At 38.8% G+C, this 23,136-nt stretch overlaps 1 protein-coding gene across 13 annotated transcripts in view; it reads left to right on the top strand.

Moving 5' to 3' along the window:
• Positions 1–410: 410 nt before the first annotated feature.
• Positions 411–23,136, top strand: part of LOC130905751 (inositol polyphosphate-4-phosphatase type I A-like) — a 53,688-nt gene continuing 30,962 nt past the window's right edge. For 4 of the 13 annotated variants that reach the window (XM_057819479.1, XM_057819455.1, XM_057819463.1 and 1 more), the window contains exons 1-15: positions 411–539; positions 12,932–13,166; positions 13,292–13,336; positions 13,398–13,516; positions 13,626–13,742; positions 13,813–13,892; positions 13,966–14,077; positions 14,172–14,262; positions 14,480–14,627; positions 14,716–14,846; positions 20,132–20,236; positions 20,321–20,429; positions 20,611–20,628; positions 22,187–22,373; positions 22,443–22,658. In XM_057819479.1, the coding sequence (XP_057675462.1) occupies positions 13,061–13,166; positions 13,292–13,336; positions 13,398–13,516; positions 13,626–13,742; positions 13,813–13,892; positions 13,966–14,077; positions 14,172–14,262; positions 14,480–14,627; positions 14,716–14,846; positions 20,132–20,236; positions 20,321–20,429; positions 20,611–20,628; positions 22,187–22,373; positions 22,443–22,658 (1,584 nt within the window). In that variant the 5' untranslated portion in view covers positions 411–539; positions 12,932–13,060. Of the gene's footprint in view, positions 540–590; positions 7,136–12,931; positions 13,167–13,291; positions 13,337–13,397; positions 13,517–13,625; positions 13,743–13,812; positions 13,893–13,965; positions 14,078–14,171; positions 14,263–14,479; positions 14,628–14,715; positions 14,847–20,131; positions 20,237–20,320; positions 20,430–20,610; positions 20,629–22,186; positions 22,374–22,442; positions 22,659–23,136 lie in introns of those variants that run through there. The other 9 variants (XM_057819485.1, XM_057819472.1, XM_057819428.1 and 6 more) reach the window with 5 other exon arrangements.

Here is a 23,136-nt window from a genome sequence, read left to right on the forward strand (position 1 = left end):
TCCAACCTGGAGGAGATAAAGGCATGGACGAGTCTCTCTGCAGCAGGACGGGAGAGAGATGGCCGGAGTTTGGCAATATTGCGGAGGTGAAAGAAGGAGGTTTTGCAAATATAATTGATGTGATTGTTAAAGCTATTTCATCAACATGTTGTGCCACCCGTGCCCCAAAAGTCAAACTCCGCCTATGGCTGAAATGTATTATTGAGGTTGTATTTGGTGTCAAAGGTTTTGGACGTTTCTTTAAAAAATAATAAATACAATTGGCAACACATTTTATAATGATAAATGGCAAAATGTACGTTTTATTTGTCTTTACTTTGTTATGATTTCAGTTGAGTTCATTCACTTTTGAAAACTATGTGCGGCACGTACGAAAGCGTGGTGACGTCACGTAAACGTCAGGCAGGAGGCGGAACTAGCCCGCTCGGCTGTCACTTTTGCTGCAGTCGGAAAGGTATTCTGACGACGAGTGAGTCTTTTTTCCCTTTCATATCACAAGTGGATATTCTATGATGTTATGATGTATTGAAACGTAGCAGGTAAGTAAATTCCTTGTCGCGCGTATTCTCTCAGAAATGACAATCTTATGTGGTTTCCCTTTTTCTGCGATGCTGCTTTTGTGTTTACATGTAAAAAAATGAACTGTTTTCGGAAAGTTCATTCAGTGTTTCGTATTTTCAGAGAAGGTTTTCTGTTCACGCTTTGCATTTGCTTGATTAATTCATGGAACTGAAAGATCAATCATGGATAAATGTATCGTAAAAGATGTTCGTCTCACAGGAAATGACTCAAGTCTGTAGTTTGTGCCTCCATTGTGTCAGCTAGCTCGTAGTCTGAGCGACATTATGTAACTTAGTTTGGAAACACTATTTTAACCTCCTGAGTCTCATTGCTCTCTCTTGCTCTGTGTGTCTAATTGTATGTGTTTGTACCCGTACCTGTGCGAAGTAGCAATGATTTTTGCATTTTACATCCTTTGAATGCAACACATTTTGGTGCATGTTGTTGGACAATGGTCATGTGCGCCAATGCGCTTAATAGAAGATGGGAGTCCAGTACTAAAGTTGTATCTTTAATTTGTAGCTCTCGGTTGGTTTCAATGTGCAAGAGTAAAATACATATTTCCTGATTGGGTCAACGGAAGTACATTGTGTATTTAGTTTTGATTTGACTGTGTATAGCAGAAAATGGCATCAGAATTCCACGCATTTCGTGGACTTTATTACCACTACTTCTTTATTATTAGCATACCTGTCAACCTGAGCCTGTTGGCAATCTTACAATTAGTCAGTGTTGGGCACGTTACTTTAAAAAAGTAATTAGTTAACATTACTCACTACTTCTTCCAAAAAGTAACTGAGTTAGTAACTGAATTACTCTATAGTAAAAGTAACTAGTTACCAGGGAAAGTAACTATTTCCGTTACTTTAAAAAGAACTTGTTGTATGTCAAAGAATTTGAAATTTTCTGAGCAGTATTCGAGTCAGTGGAATAGAGAAGAACAGACAGGTAGTTAACTGTTCGGTGCTTCAGCAGATTTGAATTGCTTACCACAGATGTCGACAAAAGCTTTGCCCCGGGACATAAATTACATATTACATGCAGGTTCTTTCCTTTAATTTCGACAAACTTGAAATAGTGTCTATATCTCCACAATTTTTCTTCTGAATGCTCTCCCATCCCGACCCTGTGCATCTGTTTTGCGTGTGTGTTTGCCGCACGCGCTGTTCCGGTTTGCTTGTGAAATCACCGGCTCTAATTGGCTTACTACGACACATGACTCTAACCCTCAGCCAATCACAATCACTTCCATCGCATCTCTCGAGGGGCAGCATTCAGGTAGGCTCGTTTCCTGACAATTCACGTCACCCTCAAAGCGTCTGCCGTCCTCAAGATGGAAGCAGAATTATTGCTGGCTGACAGTGGGAGATGGGAACGAGGCTAGCATCAGGTGCATTGTCTAATTGAATGAGCAGGGACAAACAGCTTGGAGTCAGAAGTACGTGCGCTATTCTCGAACCTGAACGCACCCCAAGTCTTGGATGACAAATAAACAGAGCAGAGAGTCGACTCGACACGGCTGGTAGTTTCTTCAATTTATTCAGAGTAAGTAACGCACCGCTTTTGACCGTCAGTAACGGTAACGGCGTTGTAACAGCGTTGTAACGGCAGAAAAAGTAATTAGTTAGATTACCCCTTTACTGAAAAAATAACGCCGTTACGTAACGGCGTTATTTATAACGGCGTTACTCCCAACACTGCAATTAGTGACCTATGCCCTTACAAATTGGTGACTAATCTTACAACGTTGTATATAACGTGCAATATGAAACAAAAATAAATCTCCATTTTTAAATTAATATGAATTTATTGTTAATATTGTAACATATATCCTGGTGCAATAAAAAAACAATATCCTCAGCTACATCATGATTACTTATATTTAACATTGACTTTTGTTATAGTTGTATGTAACGCTTTTGGCAATTTCTATCATGTCTTGATGGCTGCACTTCATGGCACTTCAGCTCGCAATTCAGTTTGACTTGAAGGTAGTTCGTTAGTGTGTCCGATTATAAATTAAAAAGGTCAATTGATAGAATTAACTTACCGACGAGATTTCTTTTGCTAATTCTGAGAAGTGGTCAACAATAGTTGCAGGTAAATTGTGTTCGGCAACAAATTGGCAGAATAAAATCTCTGCTATCGTAACTTTTCATTCTGCAGACTTCATCTTTATGACCAGTGTTGTTTTTTTTTTTTTTTTTAAGTAATTAATTACAGTTACAAATGACTTCTTCCAAAAAGTAATTGAGTTAGTAACTGTTACCTGAAAGTAAGAGTAATTAGTTACTTGGCAAAGTAACTGGGGTTGCCTTTCATGTTTTTTCTTTCATTTTTTCAAAACAAAAAACATAGTAACCTTTGCTATGTTTGGAAGTCATTTAATATTGTGAATCAACCGTTAAAGTTGTTAAAATTGCTTCTGTTTTTGCATTAGTTCCCTTCTGTCTACTTTCGACACGTGAAAGTTTTAAAGCTGTTTAATCATTTAAAGAAAATCAAGATTTTGCCAATTTAGGAGTATTTTAGATAAAAAGTTACTGAGGTTTGCTAGGAAGGTTCATTACAACAGACCCTATCTGAGAAGTCTACTGCTTTAAAATGGCGGCTGTTTACTAATGCCTCCGAGTCTGTCATTTCGCGTGTAGTTCTTTATGCATGTGATATCTAGGCGTAGATTGTAGGCTGTCGGCTACAGTCAGGAAATATTGGAGCCATCTAGCCTAGCATCGCGTTTGCTACAGAGTGACAACAAACACTCTTCTCTCTCCGTGTCTCTGACTTTTCTCGCGTCATTCAACCAACATAGTAACGCATAGTAACGCACAGTCTCGTTGTCGAAGCGGTGACAAAATCCGAACGGAGAAAAAAAACATAATGCACGAAAAACGTACAGATTTTGAACGTACGGCGTACACATTTAAAAATCAGTGCTCACTTGTACAAATTACGCCGAAAGCGTACAACTTGACAGGTAGTGTGGTGCTTTTTTTTCCCCACGCAAAAAAGGATTGCAAACTTGGTTGCTTGCGCAAATTAGATTGCACTTTCAAACAAACATTGAAGCTACAGTACTCTATCAATAAATTGGCACCAAGTTAATATAACATGTTCTAGGTGTACAGGAGGAGTACAGCCAAATAAAGTAAATTTAGAACGTGGAATGTGATTCATCAACCCTGAGACGACTGACTTTGTGACAAAACTGGCGCAAACAGCATCGCCGTATTGACCGTATTGCGTTCATAGCCGTTAGTTTGGTGACAAGTGGGTGTAGTCGAAATGAGAGGTAATGGCAAAAACCTTAAGCAATTTAGAAATGCCAGAAACAAATGTCTATGCCAACATTCAGGGGTGTAGGGGTCATGTACACTCCCAAAATCAGTGGGCCCCTATATTAATTTAGTATTTTAGTATTAATTTAGTATTTAAAAAAAAACAAAAAAACAAAACGTAAATATGCCAATCTTTGTTGGCGGACCAAACCATTTTGCACCTCCAAAATAGGGTCCCCAAAATTGTAGAGCTGTGGTTTCTCTTAGTTTACCCATCCATCCAGTCATCCATTCATCTATCCATCCATTTTCTCCCACTTATCCGAGGTCGGGTCGCAAGGGCAGCAGCTTCAGCAGAGAGGCCCAGACTTCCCACTCCCCACCCACTTCATCCGACTCTTCTTGAAGGATCCCAAGGCGTTCCCAGGCAAGCTGGCAAACATAGTCTCCCCAGCTATCCCCAAGTCAGCCCCGTGGCCTCATTCCACTGGGACGTGCTAGGAACACCTCACAAGGGAGGCATCCCGGAGGCATCCTAATCAGATGCCCGAGAACCTCATCTGGCTCCTCTCTATGAGGGGCAGCGGCGGCTCTACTCCGAGCCCCTCCCGGATGAGCGAGGTCAAGGTCTGCAGCGCCCCATCCACACTATACACAGTGTTGGTGGTCTACTGCTTTCCCCTCCCGAGACCCCGTATGGTGGATTGAATTTCTTTGAAACCCTCCGGAAGCCATTTTCCATGGCCTCCCCGAACTCTTCCCACACCCGTTTTTTTGCCTCAACAACCACCAAAGCCGTGTATCGCTTTCCCAGCCGGTACCCATCAGCTGCCTCTGGAATCCTGCAGGCCAAAAAGGCGCGTAGGACTCCTTATTCGGCTTCACGGGTTCTGGGATTGCCGCCACGACAGGCACCGACGATCTTATGTCTGCAGCTCCAGTCTGCTGCCTCAACAATAGAGGTGCGGAAAACGGTCCACTCGGACTTAATGTCCCCCTGCCTCTCTCTGGACATGGCTAAAGTTCTTACCCCACCGTTGGAGCCAACTCACCACCAGGTAGTTATGGGTCGACAGCTCCGCCCCTCTCTAAACCTGAGTGTCCAAGACATGCAGCCGCAAGTCCGATGACACGACTACAAACTCAATTATCAAATGGCCTAGGGTGTCCCGGTGCCAAGTGCACTTATGGACACCCTTATGCCTGAACATGATGTTCATTATAGACAATCTGCGATGAGCACAGAAGTCCAACAAAATAACACCACTTGGGTTCTGATAAGGGGTCTCTTAGTTTGTAATTTATCTATATCCGGACATTTTCCAAAATTATAGATTTTCAAAAAATTTGAATATAATCCAAAATGTAGTTATCGAAATACTAAACTTAACAATTGTAAGTTATTATCAAAATAAGTTTTCCATAATACTATATTTTTAATACAGTGTTTTTTAGGTAAGGTCTGTATTTGAAATAAATTTTGATACCAATTAACTTATTCACTCCTTGCCATTTTTCACAAGACATCGACTTCTGTCATTTGTACCCGCCATTTTGAATGAGTTTGACCCATTTTCATGTGCCACAAAATATTGTGTTTTATGGCTACACAAACATGGAAACTACCAAAAGAAAAATGAGCTTACCATCTTTCACCAGGAAAAAAAATAAGTAAAAGTAAATAAATAAAGTAAAAGTAATTCAACTCACTTGAGTTCTTTAGTTGTGAGCAGGAGAACATCAGAATGTTTTCGGAAAGGCTTGTATTTTTATTTTTTTTTTTCCTGAAAAAAGGGTTTTGTGAAAACCCTCATTTCAAACATAACTTTGACACTAATATTTTTGCTTTTGTGACAACAAAAATATTTAAACAATACTTTCCTCATGTAGTATGTCATAACACAAAACGATAACATTATTTACAAATATCTATGAGCTATTTATAATTTTTACGTTGGAAACTGAACTACAATTTAACTACATCCTTGTCTGCATGATCTCGTGAATATGAGTGTGACTGCGTGTGTATGTGCGTTGGACGAGTGGAGTAAAAATGTACTTATAGCCTGTATGAAGTTACCTTCAAGCGGGATGACCATTTATTTCAGAAACACTCCACACCTTTGTATTTATCCAACCATTTTGTCCACTCCGCTCAATATTCTTTTCTAAACTGACACCTGGTGAGCTTGCTGGCCATTTTAGGGGCATACAGAGAAATCTTTCAGTGAAGAGTTGTGTCATGCTTTTATTATAGCCTGCCTTTAAAAAAAAAAAAAAAAAAAAAAAAGCGTAAACAATTTATTAATACAACTTTAGTAGCAAATGTAAGTGTTCCAAAAGGGTGCAAATATGTCTCTGGTAGAGAATGAGTTTTAATTGGAGGTCCCAATTTATCTTAGATGAAAAGCATGTGGGGAGGCAAAAAATAAGGATGTTCATAGGACCCTCTACCTCCTTGGGCCCTGGGTAGTAAGGTTCACCCCCACTACCACACCCAAGCCAGCATTTCCCAAAGCAAAAAAATGTTCTGTTGCATGAATGGCAGAAGGTGTTCACGTTTATTGTACCTCATAATCAAATAGGACATGTTAGCCACTTACGTATACTTGAATAAAGATATATAGACGCTGATGTGACTTGCTACAAAAAGGTTTGTTTATTATCTCTGTTGTTCATTGCATAATAGTAAAAGATCTGTTGAGGCATCTTAATTTAAATGAAGATATTTGTAAGCTGAGGGGGTGTAACAAAGAAACATACTGGAGCACTGATACTGGACCACTAGGGGTTCAGTCTAATGAATCATTAATGAGCATCAAGAGAACTAAGATGGATTAAAAAAAGAACAGTGAGTTTGAGTGTGTGTGTGTGGTGGGGGGTGCACACACATGTCCGTAGCTAACCCTTTCATCGATAGTATAAAAAGACCAGGTGTGGGAGGATTAGAAAAAAAGCCTCAACTCTGACATTAACATGAGGTCACTGCGTTTCTATGCACTAATTTAAATGTGTGTAATAATGTGGTTTGTAAATATTTTGTACTAAATACCAATTCTCAGTGGACTGCACATACACTTTTATGGTCTAGAAATGTTTATCAAAAGATATCCTGATTACAGTTTTTGCATGTAGCCGTAGACGTGTGGCTGTTTTTGCTGAAGTGAAAGAGTTAAAAATCTAGAGTGTCAGTGGAAAAGGAGAGGAGCTGAGACTGCAGCTGTGTCTTTGCCTCGTGATGCGTTTAGCAACGTGACTTTGTTTACATCCATCGCGGAAAACGTAGACACCCTCGGGTACGTGTGGAAATGAAAGCTTTTGCGCAACACTGATTATCGCTGATCATGACCTCTTGTTGGCATTCGGACAGTGGAGGCTGAGCTTCGTTTGGACATTTGAAGGAAAGTGCATCATCATGGTGTGCTGCTGGAGGCCAGTGACAGTTTATTTTCCCAGACCTACCAAATTTTGCGGTTACTGCATTTATTTTGACAAACACTCATTAGATTTCATTATGCCCGGCTGCCAGGAAAATGCTTCCTAATGATTTTTCAAGAAACTACTCAATGGCAAAATGCATACATTTATAAAGCATGTCATAATATACGAAAGTACTTTACTGATTTTTCATTCATCTAGCCATTTGCACACTAATAGCCAACTCACAGACGAACAGCTGATTAGCAACATAGATAAATGCAACTAATTTAAGCAATACCGACAAGACATTAGTACTGTGTGTCATGAAACAATTGTATATTCCCCTTTTGTAAACAAGATCAATCTGCGCATTACCCAAATTAAGAGTAGAATCTGGTCCTATACGGGGTGAAAATGGGATTCAAAGAAGTCAAGGTTAGAGCTTGGTGATTGTCATTACCATGTGAAAGGCTTACAGTACAGCTGCTCTCTCTCTCTCCCTCTAAAGACATTATTCAGGCTTTATTCTAATGAACTCACAGTTGGCACATCTCCAATTTTTGTTGCATGGGGGGGACATTTAATCTTAGTTTTTCAGTTTTATCTGTGTGTAAGATCGCAAAGCTATGTGTCTTGTTTTGTTTTGTGACACATTTATTCACTCGTTAACAACTGAAATTATTAATAGAAGTGAATATTAAGCTAACCACTTAAGCCATTTAAGCATTTGCAGAGTAAGGAGGAGACTTATTGTTCTTGTTCATTTTGCCAAAGACAACCCAGTAAAGAGTCCTTTGGCCATGTATGGTCAACTGGATAAACGAGCACACACACTTCTACACATACTGTAAATGACCTCTAGAGTCACTATCCAGGTTTATAAAACCAAGCACATTGTTTTTTTAGGGAAAATTAATGAATGAATGAACTAACTTCATGACCTCAAAAAAATGTTTAAAAATCAAAATTTAAATTGGCATATTTTTTTCATGATAGCCTTTGTTTAGTCTTTAATATGGTTTCTTCTGTCATTTTTACCATTTGCATGTCAGGCTAATTAAAAACTAATCTGTAAACATGAAACTAATTATTTTTTTTTCAATATTTGAATGTCAGGTCTCAGCTATGACAGCCTCAAGCACACGCTTGACTTTAAACAGTGTAAGCATTACAAAATGAATGAATGTGTCAGTAGTCTCTGTCCCAGATTTTCCATCCAGTGTAAATCCTGTGCGTGCACACGACTCAGAAATATACACAAACTTAAAGCATGAAGCTAAGTTTGGAGTGCCCTTGTATGGCAACTTTTTGCATTACATCAACTTATTTAAGCCTTGTCCATTTAACACAGTAGTGAAACGAAGAAACTGTTTTAGATCACTAGGAGCTTAGTCACGTTTAGTAAGTAGCATTTTTTATTTGATTGCCCTGCCATGTATTTTCTTGTGGATTTTTGTGGGGAATGTCCATGTGCCTGGCAGTAATGATTGAAAGCATTTAGCCAACAGACTCAAAAAGCCTATTGTACCACAAAGGTCTCAAATAAGACAGGTGACGCTTCTCAGTAGATCCAGTTGCAGATGTAGGTCTTGTGAATCAAACTAGGACGAATCACGTGCCGCCAACAGATCACTGTGGACCAGTTATGTCAAGAAGTAGGCCACAAATTATTAACCTATTCGCACAGCTTTAATTGGATCCTCTTCAAACATTGGAATAGTTTTACTCATAGAATACTACATTTCAACAAGTAATTTACCCAGAAACTATGTATATCAACTCCATCATCTACTTTATATCCCTGTCTATTTTATCCCTTGGCCCAAAAAGTTCTCCAAGACCTAGTCCAAAGTATGGGAGTTTTAGGCTAAAACATTTTGCTTTAAAAGGCATGACATTAGTCAATGAAATTGTGATTAAGTGTGAAGAAAAAGGTTTTTATGCTTGTAATAATAAATATTTTGACTTGTCAAGATTTCACTTTCAAGACCATTGGATGCGAATACAAAATAAATACCTGAGTGTTTCTTTAAAACATGCTGAACTGCACTTTCATTCTGAAGAGCAATAAATGTATTTAAAAATAAATTTAAAATTCCTGAGCTTAGCCTCAAATGGTATTAAAAAAATAATAATAATAATTAATGGGGATCTAAGTACAACAAAAGTCTGCTAGCTTATATGCTACCGTTTTGTTTTTGTTTTTTTACAATGCTTTTAACAAATCGTTCAAACACATACATATACCCACAAAATTCTAAATATACCTCTAAACTAAATTACAACTGCATAAACAATCATACTAGCTCAAACAAAAACTTACAACCTTATGTTGGTCTTAACAGGGAGCAGCTGGATTCAGCCATGAGTTATGTCATATTCACTGTTGCCAATAGAGTGAAGTGTATGTTAAATGCAACACGTTTAAAAAATCATTACAACATCACTCCAATTAAACGAATCCTCGAACCAGCAATATTAATAATATAATATAATAGTATAGTATATAGTATAGTAGTAGTATAGTATAGTATAATATAATAATATATATAATAAATATTTGACGCATTTAACGCATGTGTTGAATGACCCGCTCATGCATTGCCTCAAACAGATTACAATGACGCCGTTTTTTGCACATTAAGAGCTAAGAGGCAGAGAAAGGCGAGCCGACACAGGCGTTCACTGGACCGCGCCGTTTATTGGCATAAGCTTCTGCAACTCCTTCACAACAAAGTATCATTTAGTGAAAGCACAACAAAAATAATATTCCTATCTCTCAAAAAAAAAAAAGTTCATTCCCAATCAAAATAGCTATGCAAAATACACATAAAACTTACTCAGACTTTGGTCAAACTCTATTCAAAAATTTCGTTTAGCTAAACAAATACACTGGATGGAAATATTTAGAAACATTATTCAAACGATCAGAGGTCTCGTACGTTGTGAAGCCAGCACTCGTGAAGTACAATGGAAACAGGGAACTACGGTGTAAGTCGAGGGACAAAACACACTCATTGGCTTGATTTCTAAGTAATTTAAAACTCGCCATTGACACCTTGTGGTGTATTTCAATCACTAACCTACGTAGTTAAAGAGACTGTGGACGAACGGCAGGGATTTTTTAATTGAAAATTTTACAAATTTTATTAAAACGAAAACATTAAGAGGGGTTTTAATATAAAATTATTATAACTTGTACTAACATTTATCTTTTAAGACTTACAAGTCTTTCTATCCGTGGATCCCTTTAACAGAAAGAATGTTAATAATGTTAATGCCATCTGGATTTATTGTAATAATGAACAAATACAGTACTTATGTTCAGTATGTTGAATGTATATATCCGTGTTGTATCTTATCTTTCCACTCCAACAATAATTTACAGAAAAATATGGCATATTTTAGAGATGGTTTGGATTGCAATAATTACGATTAATTAATTTATAAGCTGTGATTAACTCGTTTGAAAATTGTAATCGTTTGACAGCCCTACTTATTACGCAATTTAATCCATTAATCGTTGCAGCACTAATTGTGATCACAACATTTTTATTTCATTGTGGGGTGTTTTTTCTCCTGTTTTCAGGTTAATGGATCAACTATAAGCTGGTAGAGACATGCAGCTCACAAAGTATTTCATGTGCAATTTGTACTAATACTGCATGTTTTTTTATGGCATTGATGCTGTTGGATATTTTTCCTTAATGGTAAAATAGTGATGATGTATAATTTGTTAAATTACACTTCCTTCTAGATAGCTACAGTTGTGGTCAAAAGTTTACATAAACGTGTGAAGAACATAATGTCATGGCTCTCTTGAGTTTCCAGTTATTTCTACAACTCTGATTTTTCTCCAATAGAGTGATTGGAACAGATACTTCTTTTTCACAAAAAACATTCATGAAGTTTGGTTCTTTTATGACTTTATTATGGATTAACAGAAAAAGTAATCAAATCTGCTGGGTCAAAAATATACATACATGGATCTGAAAAAGCGAATCATTGACTTGAACAAGTCAGGAAAGTCACTTGGAGCCATTTCAAAGCAGCTGCAGGTCCCAAGAGCAACAGTGCAAACAATTGTTTGTAAGTATGAAGTGCATGGCACTGTTTTGTCACTGCCACGATCAGGAAGAAAACGCAAGCTATCACCTGCTGCTGAGAGAAAATTGGTCAGGAGGGTGAAGATTCAACCGAGAATCACCAAAAAGCAGATCTGCCAAGAATTAGAAGCTGCTGGAACACAGGTGTCAGTGTCCACAGTCAAGCGTGTTTTGCATCTCCATGGACTGAGAGGCTGCCGTGCAAGAAGGAAGCCCTTGCTCCAAAAGCGGCACCTTAAGGCTCGACTGAAGTTTGCTGCTGATCACATGGACAAAGATAAGACCTTCTGGAGGAAAGTTCTGTGGTCAGACGAAACAAAAATCGAGCTGTTTGGCCACAATGCCCAGCAATATGTTTGGAGGAGAAAAGGTGAGGCCTTTAACCCCAAGTACACCATGCCTGCTGTCAAGCACGGTGGTGGTAGTATTATGCTGTGGGGCTTTTTTGCTGCCAATGGAACTGGTGCTTTACAGAGAGTAAATGGGATAACGAAGAAGGAGGATTACCTTCAAATTCTTCAAGATAACCTAATGTCATCAGCCCGAAGATTGGGTCTTGGGCGCAGTTGGGTGTTCCAACAGGACAATGACCCCAAACACACATCAAAAGTGGTAATGAAATGGCTAAATCATGCTAGAGTTAAGGTTTTCGAATGGCCTTCCCAAAGTCTTAAACCCCATTGAGAACTTGTGGACAATGCTGAAGAAACAAGTCCATGTCAGAAAGCCATCAAATTTAACTGAACTGCACCAATTCTGTCAAGAGGAGTGGTCAAAGATTCAACTGGAAGCTTGCCAGAAGCTTGTGGATGGCTACCAAAAGTGCCTAATTGAAGTGAAAATGGCCAAAGGACATGTTACCAAATAGTAGCGCTGCTGTATGTATATTTTTGACCCAGCAGATTTGATCACTTTTTTCTGTTCACCCATAATAAAGTCATAAAAGAACCAAACTTCATGAATGTTTTTTGTGACAAAGAAGTATCTGTTCCAATCACTCTATTAGAGAAAAATCATAGTTGTAGAAATAACTTGAAACTCAAGAGAGCCATGACATTATGTTCTTCACAAGTGTATGTAAACTTTTGACCACAACTGTATGACAGTGATAGACTTTTTAAATTTTGTTTTTTTGAAAAATGTAGTTAGATTTCAATTTTTAAAAAATATTTGGGAACTTAACTGCACTGTTATGGCTGATTTATATGATCCGCTACTGACCCAAGTGTCATAACCCTTGATTTACAGGGACTCTTTTTTTTCTTTATTATACTGTAATACATTACACTCTTAGATGAAGCGTGTCTTAAAGTACGGTATATGGATTTAAACATGTGTGCCTTTTTCTGGGTGTCAGTCTCTCATGCTCTGCTTTGTATGTTAACCAAATCTCCTTTTGTGGTCTGACTTGTTCCTCTTTTGTTCCACAGCAAGTACATACTGAGTGAAACTGTGATTCTTTAAATGTGCTCATAAGCATGCTGATTATTTCTAAGCATCAGTTCAAGCTCTGTTAATGAAGTTCAATTGTAGACAAAAGGATTTTTTTTCTTGTGTGTCAAGTAGAAAGGCGCTCTGCTTCCATAAGGAACTGTGGATCCTGTCAGGGACCAAGTCACATGGGAGTGTGTGACAGCTCGTGTGTAAGGCTGTGTGTTCAAGCCTCCCGGCATTGCCCCCTCTTCTGGAACCAGCATGGCCGGGGGCAGAGAGCGCACTGGCCGGACCCAGAGGCCGTGGTCGGTCTATCGGGCAAACACATTCCAGTTGTCTAGTGAGATAATGGGCTTGGCCCTAGCAGGTAAGGAAGAGAAAATATATATTTTTCTTCTCTATTTAACATCGGGTCCGATCCCACTCCCCTGTGAACAGTGGGGTTTCACTCTCTTCATGGTGATTCTTGAGAAGTCTCACATTGTGTTCCAGGAAATAGTCAAGACCCAGATGAACCTGTACTCGAGTTCAGCATTGGTAAGGCAAAATGAATATGAAAGCTTAGAAGAGTAATTGTTAAGTGTGTCTTATTGAACAGCCTGCACAGACCTGCTGAATCTCGGGGTGGATCGGAAACCAAATACCTTTGTAGCAGTGAGCTGTACGACACCACCACAGGCCTTCTGGACTAAACACGCCCAGACAGAAGTCATAGAGGTGAGACTCATAAACATGGGCAGCTACTTGTGTCAGCAATGAACATGAAAGAGTAGGTTTGGTGCAGACTATACATATTGTACTAAATGTCGCCATTCATCGTCAACAGGGTACTAGCAACCCCATCTTCCTCAGCAGCATCGCCTTCTTCCAGGATTCTCACATTAACCATCAGACACAGATTAAACTGGCTGTCTACGATGTGAAGGACCGCTCCCAGGGCACGGTGTGATATCTATGCGAGCAGCCGTCTCTATTTTCATGTGGAACTGAAAACCCTACTTGTGTCTGTGCAGATGTACATGATGGGCTCAGCTCTTTTCCCTGTAAAAGAGCTGTTGCAGGACAAAGACCACAGATTAGAGATGGAACTCCGGTAAAGCATACAACACTTTCTTCCTCATGCAAAAATGGTACTGAAATGGTTCTGGATTTATTTCGATACACAGGTCAGCAGAGAACAAGCGGGTAGGAAACATCTCTGTTTCTGCGTGGCAGATGGAAGAAAAAGTAGATCAGAGACTTGTGGTCGGCCGTCTTCCAGATAACATCAATGGCCGAGTAGGATTCTGTCATTCAGATGCATACGAGCTAATCTTATGAAAATGAGTTCAACATGAAGCCTCAAGCTGAGTCCCCTCATCCTGTTTTGCAGACAGTGCTGCCGGTGGATGAGAGTCTAACAGAGGCGATGGGAGTACGGATCAAGTACGCATCGCTGTGCAGAGACACCCTTCTGCGTGCAGGTATGGCATTCTCAAGCAGTTTCTCAGCAGCAATCTCTCTCCGCTGTCTTCCATCTGTCTCAAACACATGGTAATGGATGTGTACATCACAACACTAGTCATATTAAGGAGTTACTATTTATTCTTCCTGTAATTGTCAGGTATCTGTTTACATAAATAATGATCAGATTCCAAGAATAGCACATATCAAAATGAAGAATTTGCATTTTGTCTTCAGTATTTGGAGGCACAATGTCCAGGATGTACCGCTTTCCAACCACTGATGCCAACCACCTGCGGGTGCTCGAGCAGATGGCTGAGAGCATCCTGTCCCTGAACATCCCCAGACAGTTTGTTAAATTATTGCTGGAGGAGGACGCAGCCCGGTATAAAGCCACAAGCTTTAGTGAAGATGAATAAAGAGGGTTTTGTGACTTATTTTCATCCCTAATTCCTGATCTTTTTGTCTGTCAGGGTGGCTGAGCTAGAGGAACTGGGAGAGTTGTCACCCTGCTGGGAGAGCTTACGACGACAGATCGTTTCACATTACCAAACAGTTCTTGTCTCGTATCAGGAAACTCTGTCTGACCTGACTGAATATAAAGGTTTGAAAAATAATAGTAAATAGAGCACAGACCCCCGCCAAAGTCAATTATACTCTAATATAGACCAGCACCAATGAACACATTCAGGGCCTTAAAAAGTAAAAGTGGTCATCCAAAAAATGTACTCAAGTATAAGCATAGACCTATGCAGTGACGTGCGGTGAGGTTCATGGTTGGTGAGGCACTGACTCCTTTAGTGTCAGATTTCCAAATATATAAACCAAAAAGGGTAGCTTATTCAATTGGCTACTGGTTATTTCATATCTCATCAGCATTCTTCACAAAACACGCACACACGGTACATATTATCGATATGTAAAAGTAAGAAAATAACATGCATTTGCTCTACACACTCAATGTGTTGGCCGTCGCAATTCTATAATTCATGCAACATAAATGAGAGTAAAGAGTGGTGTACAAAACCACAGAATTTAATTCTGACCTTTAGTGAAATATTCAGTTGTTTTTAAAACTTTTAATTCTGATACTTTAATCAATTTATTACAGATTGCTAAACAAAAAGTGTGAAAAGAAAAACAAAGAATATTTCATTTAAGGCCAAAATTTAGTTTTTAATTATTCTATTGTATTTTTCTTAGTCTAAGCTCTTTTTTTTAAAAAACATTTTTATAAGATTGAAATTAAAACAGTTTGTGGTCTTGCGCCTGTCCTTCACCACAAAAACCGGCGTTACTTTGGAAAGGCATAGGTTTGGTCTCAACATTCGTAGGGACGATATAACAGCATAACCTGCCTATAGGTACACTTTTTGCTGGGGATGGGACATTAATAAGACCAAACAGATTGGATGAAGGGGGCAAAGGGCCACATTTCTCATGTATATGAACTTAATTAATTAATAGGCAAAATGATCAATGCAAAATAAATCTTTATCAACTGATAATAACTTTTACGTGCATTGGTTCAGATGATAAACTGTTCGATTCAAACCTTTGTTCTCAAAAAATACTAAAGAAACATTTTGAAAACTTCCTGAATAAATGTCTGGTTTTTATTAGCAAACATAAACATAATGAAAATAATTCACTTAATAATGGTAGGGTCAATTCTATCCTTACAACATATGGAACTATTGAAAGATCTAAATTCTCTATATAACTGAACATTATATCATGCAAAAAAGGTGAGGTTGCTTAAAAGTTGGTGGGGACAATTTTAGCATCCTGAAAAGTTGGTAGTGTTATGTCCCTACCGTCCCTATGCAAACCTACGCCCTTTTTGTAAAAGTCTTCCTTATTTTCCTTTACTTTAAAAAAATCTCTCCGCCTCAATGGAGAGGATTGCTTCAATTAGATCGTTCTGTGTTCTATTTGACAAGCCAGAAAACACAGTGGATGTGTCCAAATGTCTAGCTAACCTTTCATCTTTCTCAGCAAAACCATGTAATCGTTCTACATATATGCCACGTTTAGAAGAGCTTACACGCTCATCGTTACCACGAAATGTTAACTCCTGTTTAGCTAGGATACAGGTTGCATTAATGAGGTCTTTCAAACTCTTTCGGTTTTCCTTTACCTTGGGCGTTGTGGCTGCTACCGTTGAGCTTCCGCTGTTCGTCAAAGCCAAATCGATCCTTGAGCTTCCAAAAGTTTTTAAAGCAATCAGGCTTTGAATGTGAGTGGTCGAGCTCTCATGTTTGCTGAGGCTTCGTGGTAGTTTTTTAATGTCACAATATCTCGTGTTAGTCCAGACATTGGCACAAGTTGAGAAGAAAAGGCAGGGAAAGCAGCAAAGGCGATTTTTCGAAGGACAGCCACATAGCCAGTCTTTTCGGGTGTACCACTCCGTTTGAAAAGCGCGAGTTATCTTCTGTCCCGCAGTTTGAAGCAAACCTTTTAGCTCCGGTGTGGTGTTAATCGCGTCCTCTTTTGACGGAAAGTCCAGTTTCACATACGCCCCCTTTCAGTGCGGCAGAGTACTATCTGCCGCAACCTGTGCCTTTTCACTGTGGTTTTATTTCCCATCAGCAAAACTAAATATGTCGCTAACAAACATTAAACTTTAAGGGTTAAAGACATTAGCCAGACTGTGGAAAATCAGGTCAAAGAAACGTATCTGGAAACATTATAATGGCGACATGCAGATGTACGGCAACCAGCACGCTCCAATTCCATATATCAACCCAGTTTGTTATGGATTGCGCAATCAGAGGTGAGGCTTTACTCGTTGCTGCCGCACCTCTCGTTTCATTTCTTTATTTGAACAGGAAATTGGCAAATTCAGCGATTTTGACTATAAAAATGTTTGAAATGAGTCATACATAAAGAGCAATGGACAAATATTAATATAAATTTGATGCTATAATTATTTTTTTGTCATGATGACAGGTGAGGCTCTGCCTCACCTGCCTCCCCTGACCGCACGTCACTGGACCTATGGTACAAGTTCAAAAGTATCCAGTGAAAAGAATACTCAAGTAATGAGTAACATTGTAACTGCTTATTTTTATTTATTTTTTAAACAAATTTTTATTCAATTAAACAGTTTTAAACATAATATTTTTTTTCTCTCAACACAAACTTCTCTATATGAACTGTTGTTATAATGATACTGTACACTAACTCATTGCATAACCACATTAAGCCAAATAAATACAAAAAAAAAAAAAAAAAATTCCGGCGAGAGAAAAAAAAGACAGGAATGAAGCATTATTTGTCCAAAGAACATGACTGCCCTCTAGTGGAGAGAATAGTTCCTAGTTGGAATAGCAAGAAATTCCTTCATAGTTACTATTATGAAATTAAAAGGATCATATCTCCGGTTTTCCGTGGTCAGTCGGTGCCAAATAAAGACTGGGAGAGATGTTAAAATCTGCGCTTTCGAGTCATGTTGAGGGCAGCGCTCTATGTCAAATACTTTATTTTTAACGGTGCTTTAAAGACGCCACGTAATTGAACAGGCTGGCATGATCATAGAACGGCAAGCTTTGCGTCTGATTGGTGTAATGGAGTTATATGATTATTGTTGCGACGTCTCATTGTTGAAATTAGTAAAGCTACTCTTGGCATCGCTGGCAAAAAAAAAAAAAAGTAGAATAAAGAAGAAAAATGCAACGATTTTTGTGTTAGCAAAGTTGCGGAGTAAGAGTAGCGTTTTTTTCTTCACAAATCTACTCAAGTAAAGGTAAAAAGTATGGCTCAGTAAAACAACTCATAGAAGTACGTTTTTCTCAAAAAGTTACTAAAGTAAATGTAACGGAGTACATGTAACGCGTTACTACCCACCTCTGGTTCCAAGACCTCCAAAATTCAGACATAAATATTTTATAATGCATAAAAATGCATCAAAACATGTAACAAATACATGTTCCAATTAGATTATTGCACAATAAACATAAAAAATAAATAAATAAAAACCAGAATCGTGTAAAGAATCAAAGTTAATACACTCATGCAAAGCTGTTGAAACACGAGGGCTGAATAGAAAGTATGCTGGATACACACAGACACATACAGTCGAGGTCCCTCCTAGGCAGTTGGTTGCCAGGAATGCTAAGCAATAGCTGATGGCAGAGTAGACATAAGTATGCTACGTTCAGTCTACTTTGGGAGCTGCGAGTACCAGATACTGTATTTTTGCCTTTCGTATCCGGAAATTTATTTCTTAAGAAGAGGCAATATTTTCCCATCGAGGCATGTCTTAACCTGAAAATTCTGTATTTAGAGACGTTCTTAAGTAGAGGTACCACTCTACTCTAAATTTCAAAATCATTGCAAAATCAAGTATTAGGTAATGTAAAATGCAAATAAACATTTTTACTACATAGTTTCACAAAAGAAATGCATTGCTGCTCTCACCCTTTTTATTAATTAATCCTAAATGCTAGAGAATTGGGTGTTTGCCCCCATCCTGCATAAAACTTGTGACAACATTGCGAAACAGCTGGCAACCCCACCCATTTGCCATGGTGTACAGAAATAAGCCATGCAGACTCAAGGAAATACAGTTTGATACAATCCCGCCTGGGTGTGTTTTGTGAGCATATTAGCTTTCACATCTGTTTGTATACAGTAAGGAAAATAATTTTTGGAACATGCTGCAATTTTGCAACTTCTCCCACATAAGAATGATGGGATGGGAAAATCCAGAAATCACGGTATGATTTTTTTTTTTTTTTTAACAATTTCTTATACTGCTGCTGATAATAAGTACTTGAACACCTGTCTATTGGCTAGAATTGTGAGCCTCAATGACCTGTTAGTCACCTTTAAAAAGTCCAAAGAATACGTGGAGTGGAAATAGACTTTTTGACCTGTTTGAGGCTGTTAGCTGCATATAAACACCTGTCCACCTCATACAATCAGGGAGACTCTAATTACTAACATGGTCAAGACCAAGGCCAAATGATGGGCGGGTTTGAAATTTTCATTGGATGTGCTTATCCACTGTAAGAGACAATACAAAAAAATCCAGAAATCACAGTGTATGATTTTTTAACAATTTATTTGTAATTATACTGAAGCAAATACGTATTTGAACACCTGTCTATTAGCTAGAATTGTGAGCCTCAAAGACCCGTTAGTCGCCTTTAAAAAGTCCACCTTCACTCTACTTATTCTCCTAAATAAGTGGAGTGGAGGTGGACTTTTTGTCTGACTTTTCGACCTGTTTGAGGCAGTTAGCCGCATATAAACACCTGTCCACTCCACACCATACCCCCCCAAGGAGCTGTCCAAAGACACCAGAGATAGAGTTGTAGACCTCTACAAGGCTGGAAAAGCTTAAGGAGCAATTGGACAATCTACCTACCATGAAAATTTCACCCATCATTTCTAAGTGGGAGAACTTGATAAAAAACCGCAGGGCTTTCAAATACTTATTTTCTTCACTGTAGGTCCTAAAGATTGCATCTATTTTTGCACATACAAAGCTTTATTTCACCAAGCCCTTAGACACCAATCTCCTGCACATATCTGGAATTTGTCATGAAGATTTAACATTGTTACCCTGCCACTCACCCGAAGTTAGCGGAAATAAGCTCCAGCACACCCACAGCCCTAATAAGGATAAGCACTAGCTATAGAAAATGAACGGATGATTTCAGCAATACTTACTGAGAATTTAAGACACATGGCCAAAAGAGCTCCATGCCAATTAACAAGTTTGACCAAATTAATTGATTAAATTGTGTGTCTTCTGGATCGGAACCACAATTTTATCTTGACCTTCGCCTTCTCAACTGCAAGGAGACAATCTGGTACTTTCTGCAGAAAAAGCAAACCATGACTATGTACTCTGAACACCCTCTACCTGCTCCCCCTCAGGTCCATCATTCAAAGCAAGCAGCTTAAAGGCCGACAAGAAACTGGAGTTCTTGCCGACCAACCTGCACATTCAGAGAATGAGGGTCCAGGATGATTTGGGTGTCGGTTAGGCTAAGCACACATTCCTAAAACCAAACTAGCTGTGTGCTCATGTAAGGTACTCACATTTATTTGCACCTTCGCTCCTAGAGCACACGTATGACATCATCACTGTTGGAGCGCCAGCTGCACATTGCCAAGGGTTTAAAAACGGTGGCCTGAGGAAACTCACTCAGAAGTTCGAGGAGGCAAAGAAACAGTAAGTTCAGAGACTGCTTGCAAAAGACGTTTTCTCTAAATCATGGTAAAACATTTATTTTTCTATTCACTTGATCTATAATTTGGCTGCAATCATATTTACTTTTTGTGATTTATCACATCATTCCTGCGGTTTTGTTATTCTTTTTAATAGTTTTTGTTTTTGTGACTTTTGTGGTCAGCGCATATGAGGAGGTTTGGTGAGTTGATGCACTGCTTTGCTTTATTACTTTTGTCTGTGATTGTGGTACAAAACAAACTCCTATGAAGTCATCACTCCACAGTCCATCCACAAAGTAGCACACATGTATCACTAGTTTATGTGTTTTGAACAGTGATGTGATAACAATCTTACTTTGAGCAAAAAGTGTTGTAAACAATAGACACATAAAGGATAGACATTCAATTCACGCTCACGTTTACACCCTTGCGCAATTTTATAAACCAACCTGGTTTTTGGAACGTGTGGTGGAAAGCAGAATACCTGTAGCAGAACAGTATTGGTCAAAACTAAGATAATGTGATTGTCTTTGTTTGTACTGGTGCATTCTCTTGATTGTTGTGCATGAGATCTCTGTCTGTGCCTGCAATTGAAATAATAAAGATAAATGGTAGTACAGGTAGTCCCTGGGTTACGAATGAGTTCCGTTCCTACGCTGACAGCGTAACCCGAATTTCCGCGCAAGTTGGAATTAACCCCTTAGGTACCCCCTAAACACCCCCTAAACCACAAATTAACTATCCAAAAACAAGTGTTATATGTCATATTAATGAAATAAAGAAAAAAAATAAAATACTGTTCTTAACATTAATGCTGGTGGATGGTGAAAAAGATACACTGAGTATGCTCGCTCGCTCACAATTGGAGACATGAGAGTTCTTGTTTCACTGCCGTTTACTGTAGTTTAAACTGTACTTTTAAACGACAGACACAGAACACTTTGACCTGCTAGTGAAGAAGTCGATATGACTAATGAAGCTTATTTAGATCTTGATTTCAGGAACTTAGATGAAGGTGAACCGCTTACACCAAACCGTTGCTTGCTGCACTGGACTCTAATTCCGTAGCAGAATACATAAAGCGACCGGATTGGTTGTGCACTCACTGTAATTTTACTTTGTAAACAAATCATGATTAACAATCTTGTCCCACGAATTGTACAATGACAACTAAGTTGTGCATCATGTAAATTTTCAATTAGCCTTAATGAGACAACAGCTCTTCTTATTGGCGAAACAAATATTTGCAGGAAAACTTGACAGCTGTTCCATTGAGAAAAATACAGACCTCAAATACACACACTGTACATCATTACACGACGGAAAAAAAGACTGGCGAAAAAATGGCAGACGTTTTTTTTTTTTTTTTTTTTTTTTTGGAACAACACTTCTTTATTCAGTGTGCTTCTCATCATATATGTCACAGAGACATAACAGAGATTCCTTTTTATACTGTAATACCACACCCACAGGAAGTGCACACTATGGCAACAGCAGTGTGACATAAATATGTCACATGTAGAGTTTAAATCACGTAAGTCGAGGACATCATAACCCGGGGACTACCTGTATTGTAGAATACTTTTTTACATAATAGCTTGTACTATACACAAGGACACTATATACCAGGGGTCTCAAAACCATTTCTTTCAAGCCCAAAGGCTGTAGTTTGGAAATCCCTGCTATATCCTTTAGGTATATTTTAAATTAAATCCATTATTCCAAACAAATAACTAAGCAAATGTATCTCCTCTACAGCAGCGCCCTCTCCAGCTCCCAGTCTATCGTCTTCATTCCTCAGGATGTGGTTAGAGCCAAAGAGATTATCGCCCACATCAACACCCTGAAGACACAAGTCAACTACTATGCAGAGAGGCTTTCCAGAGCTGCGAAGGACCGGTCTGCCAGTGGACTGGAAAGGACACTTGCCACACTGGCAGATAAGGTATTTGATCAACATCTATCTTTTTTTTGCATCCGAGATTAAATAATAACATGGTATTTCGGCACTCAGACTCGTCAGCTGGTGACCGTATGCGACTGCAAGTTGCTTGCTTCAGCCATTCAAGCCCTGAATGCAGCACGGCCCGAATACATCGCTTCAAAATTGTCTCCCTCCGCCGATTCAGATCAAGTCGTCCTCCGTAATGACCAGGACACACTTCTTGCTAAGTGGAGTGGCAGTAGCAGTCGATCATCACTGCATGTAGACTGGCATGAGGAGGAGTGGGTTCGTGATACACAAACAAAAAAGCGCACATGCATTTTACAAACAGACTTTATATTTGGCGGAAAAAAGGAGACGGAGTTCCGTTCTGAGAACCCCAATTTAGCTAAATTTCAAAATTGTCCTATATTCATGTGTGATACATCATTGGAAAGCTTAAAATCTAAATTTTCTGGGGAAAGAAAAATTTTGGACAGGAGGGCATTTAAAAAAAAAAAAGAAGAAATTAAACCCCTCAACCCCAACTCGAGGTGAGAGCATGGTTTTAACGAGATATTATTGAGTACTTACTAGTGTTGCACCGATACCATTTTTTGGCCCTGATACCGATACCTGGCTGTGCAGTATCGGCCGATACCGATACCATACCGATACCACCCCGATTATATTTATATATATTTTTTTTTTCTTATTTATTTATTTTTTTTTCCCCAAAGAGCTACATAATTGGATGTGAAATCATTGCTATCAAGGCTTTGTC

Source organism: Corythoichthys intestinalis, chromosome 2, assembly GCF_030265065.1.
Source record: "Corythoichthys intestinalis isolate RoL2023-P3 chromosome 2, ASM3026506v1, whole genome shotgun sequence".
Classification (NCBI taxonomy): Eukaryota; Metazoa; Chordata; class Actinopteri; order Syngnathiformes; family Syngnathidae; genus Corythoichthys; species Corythoichthys intestinalis.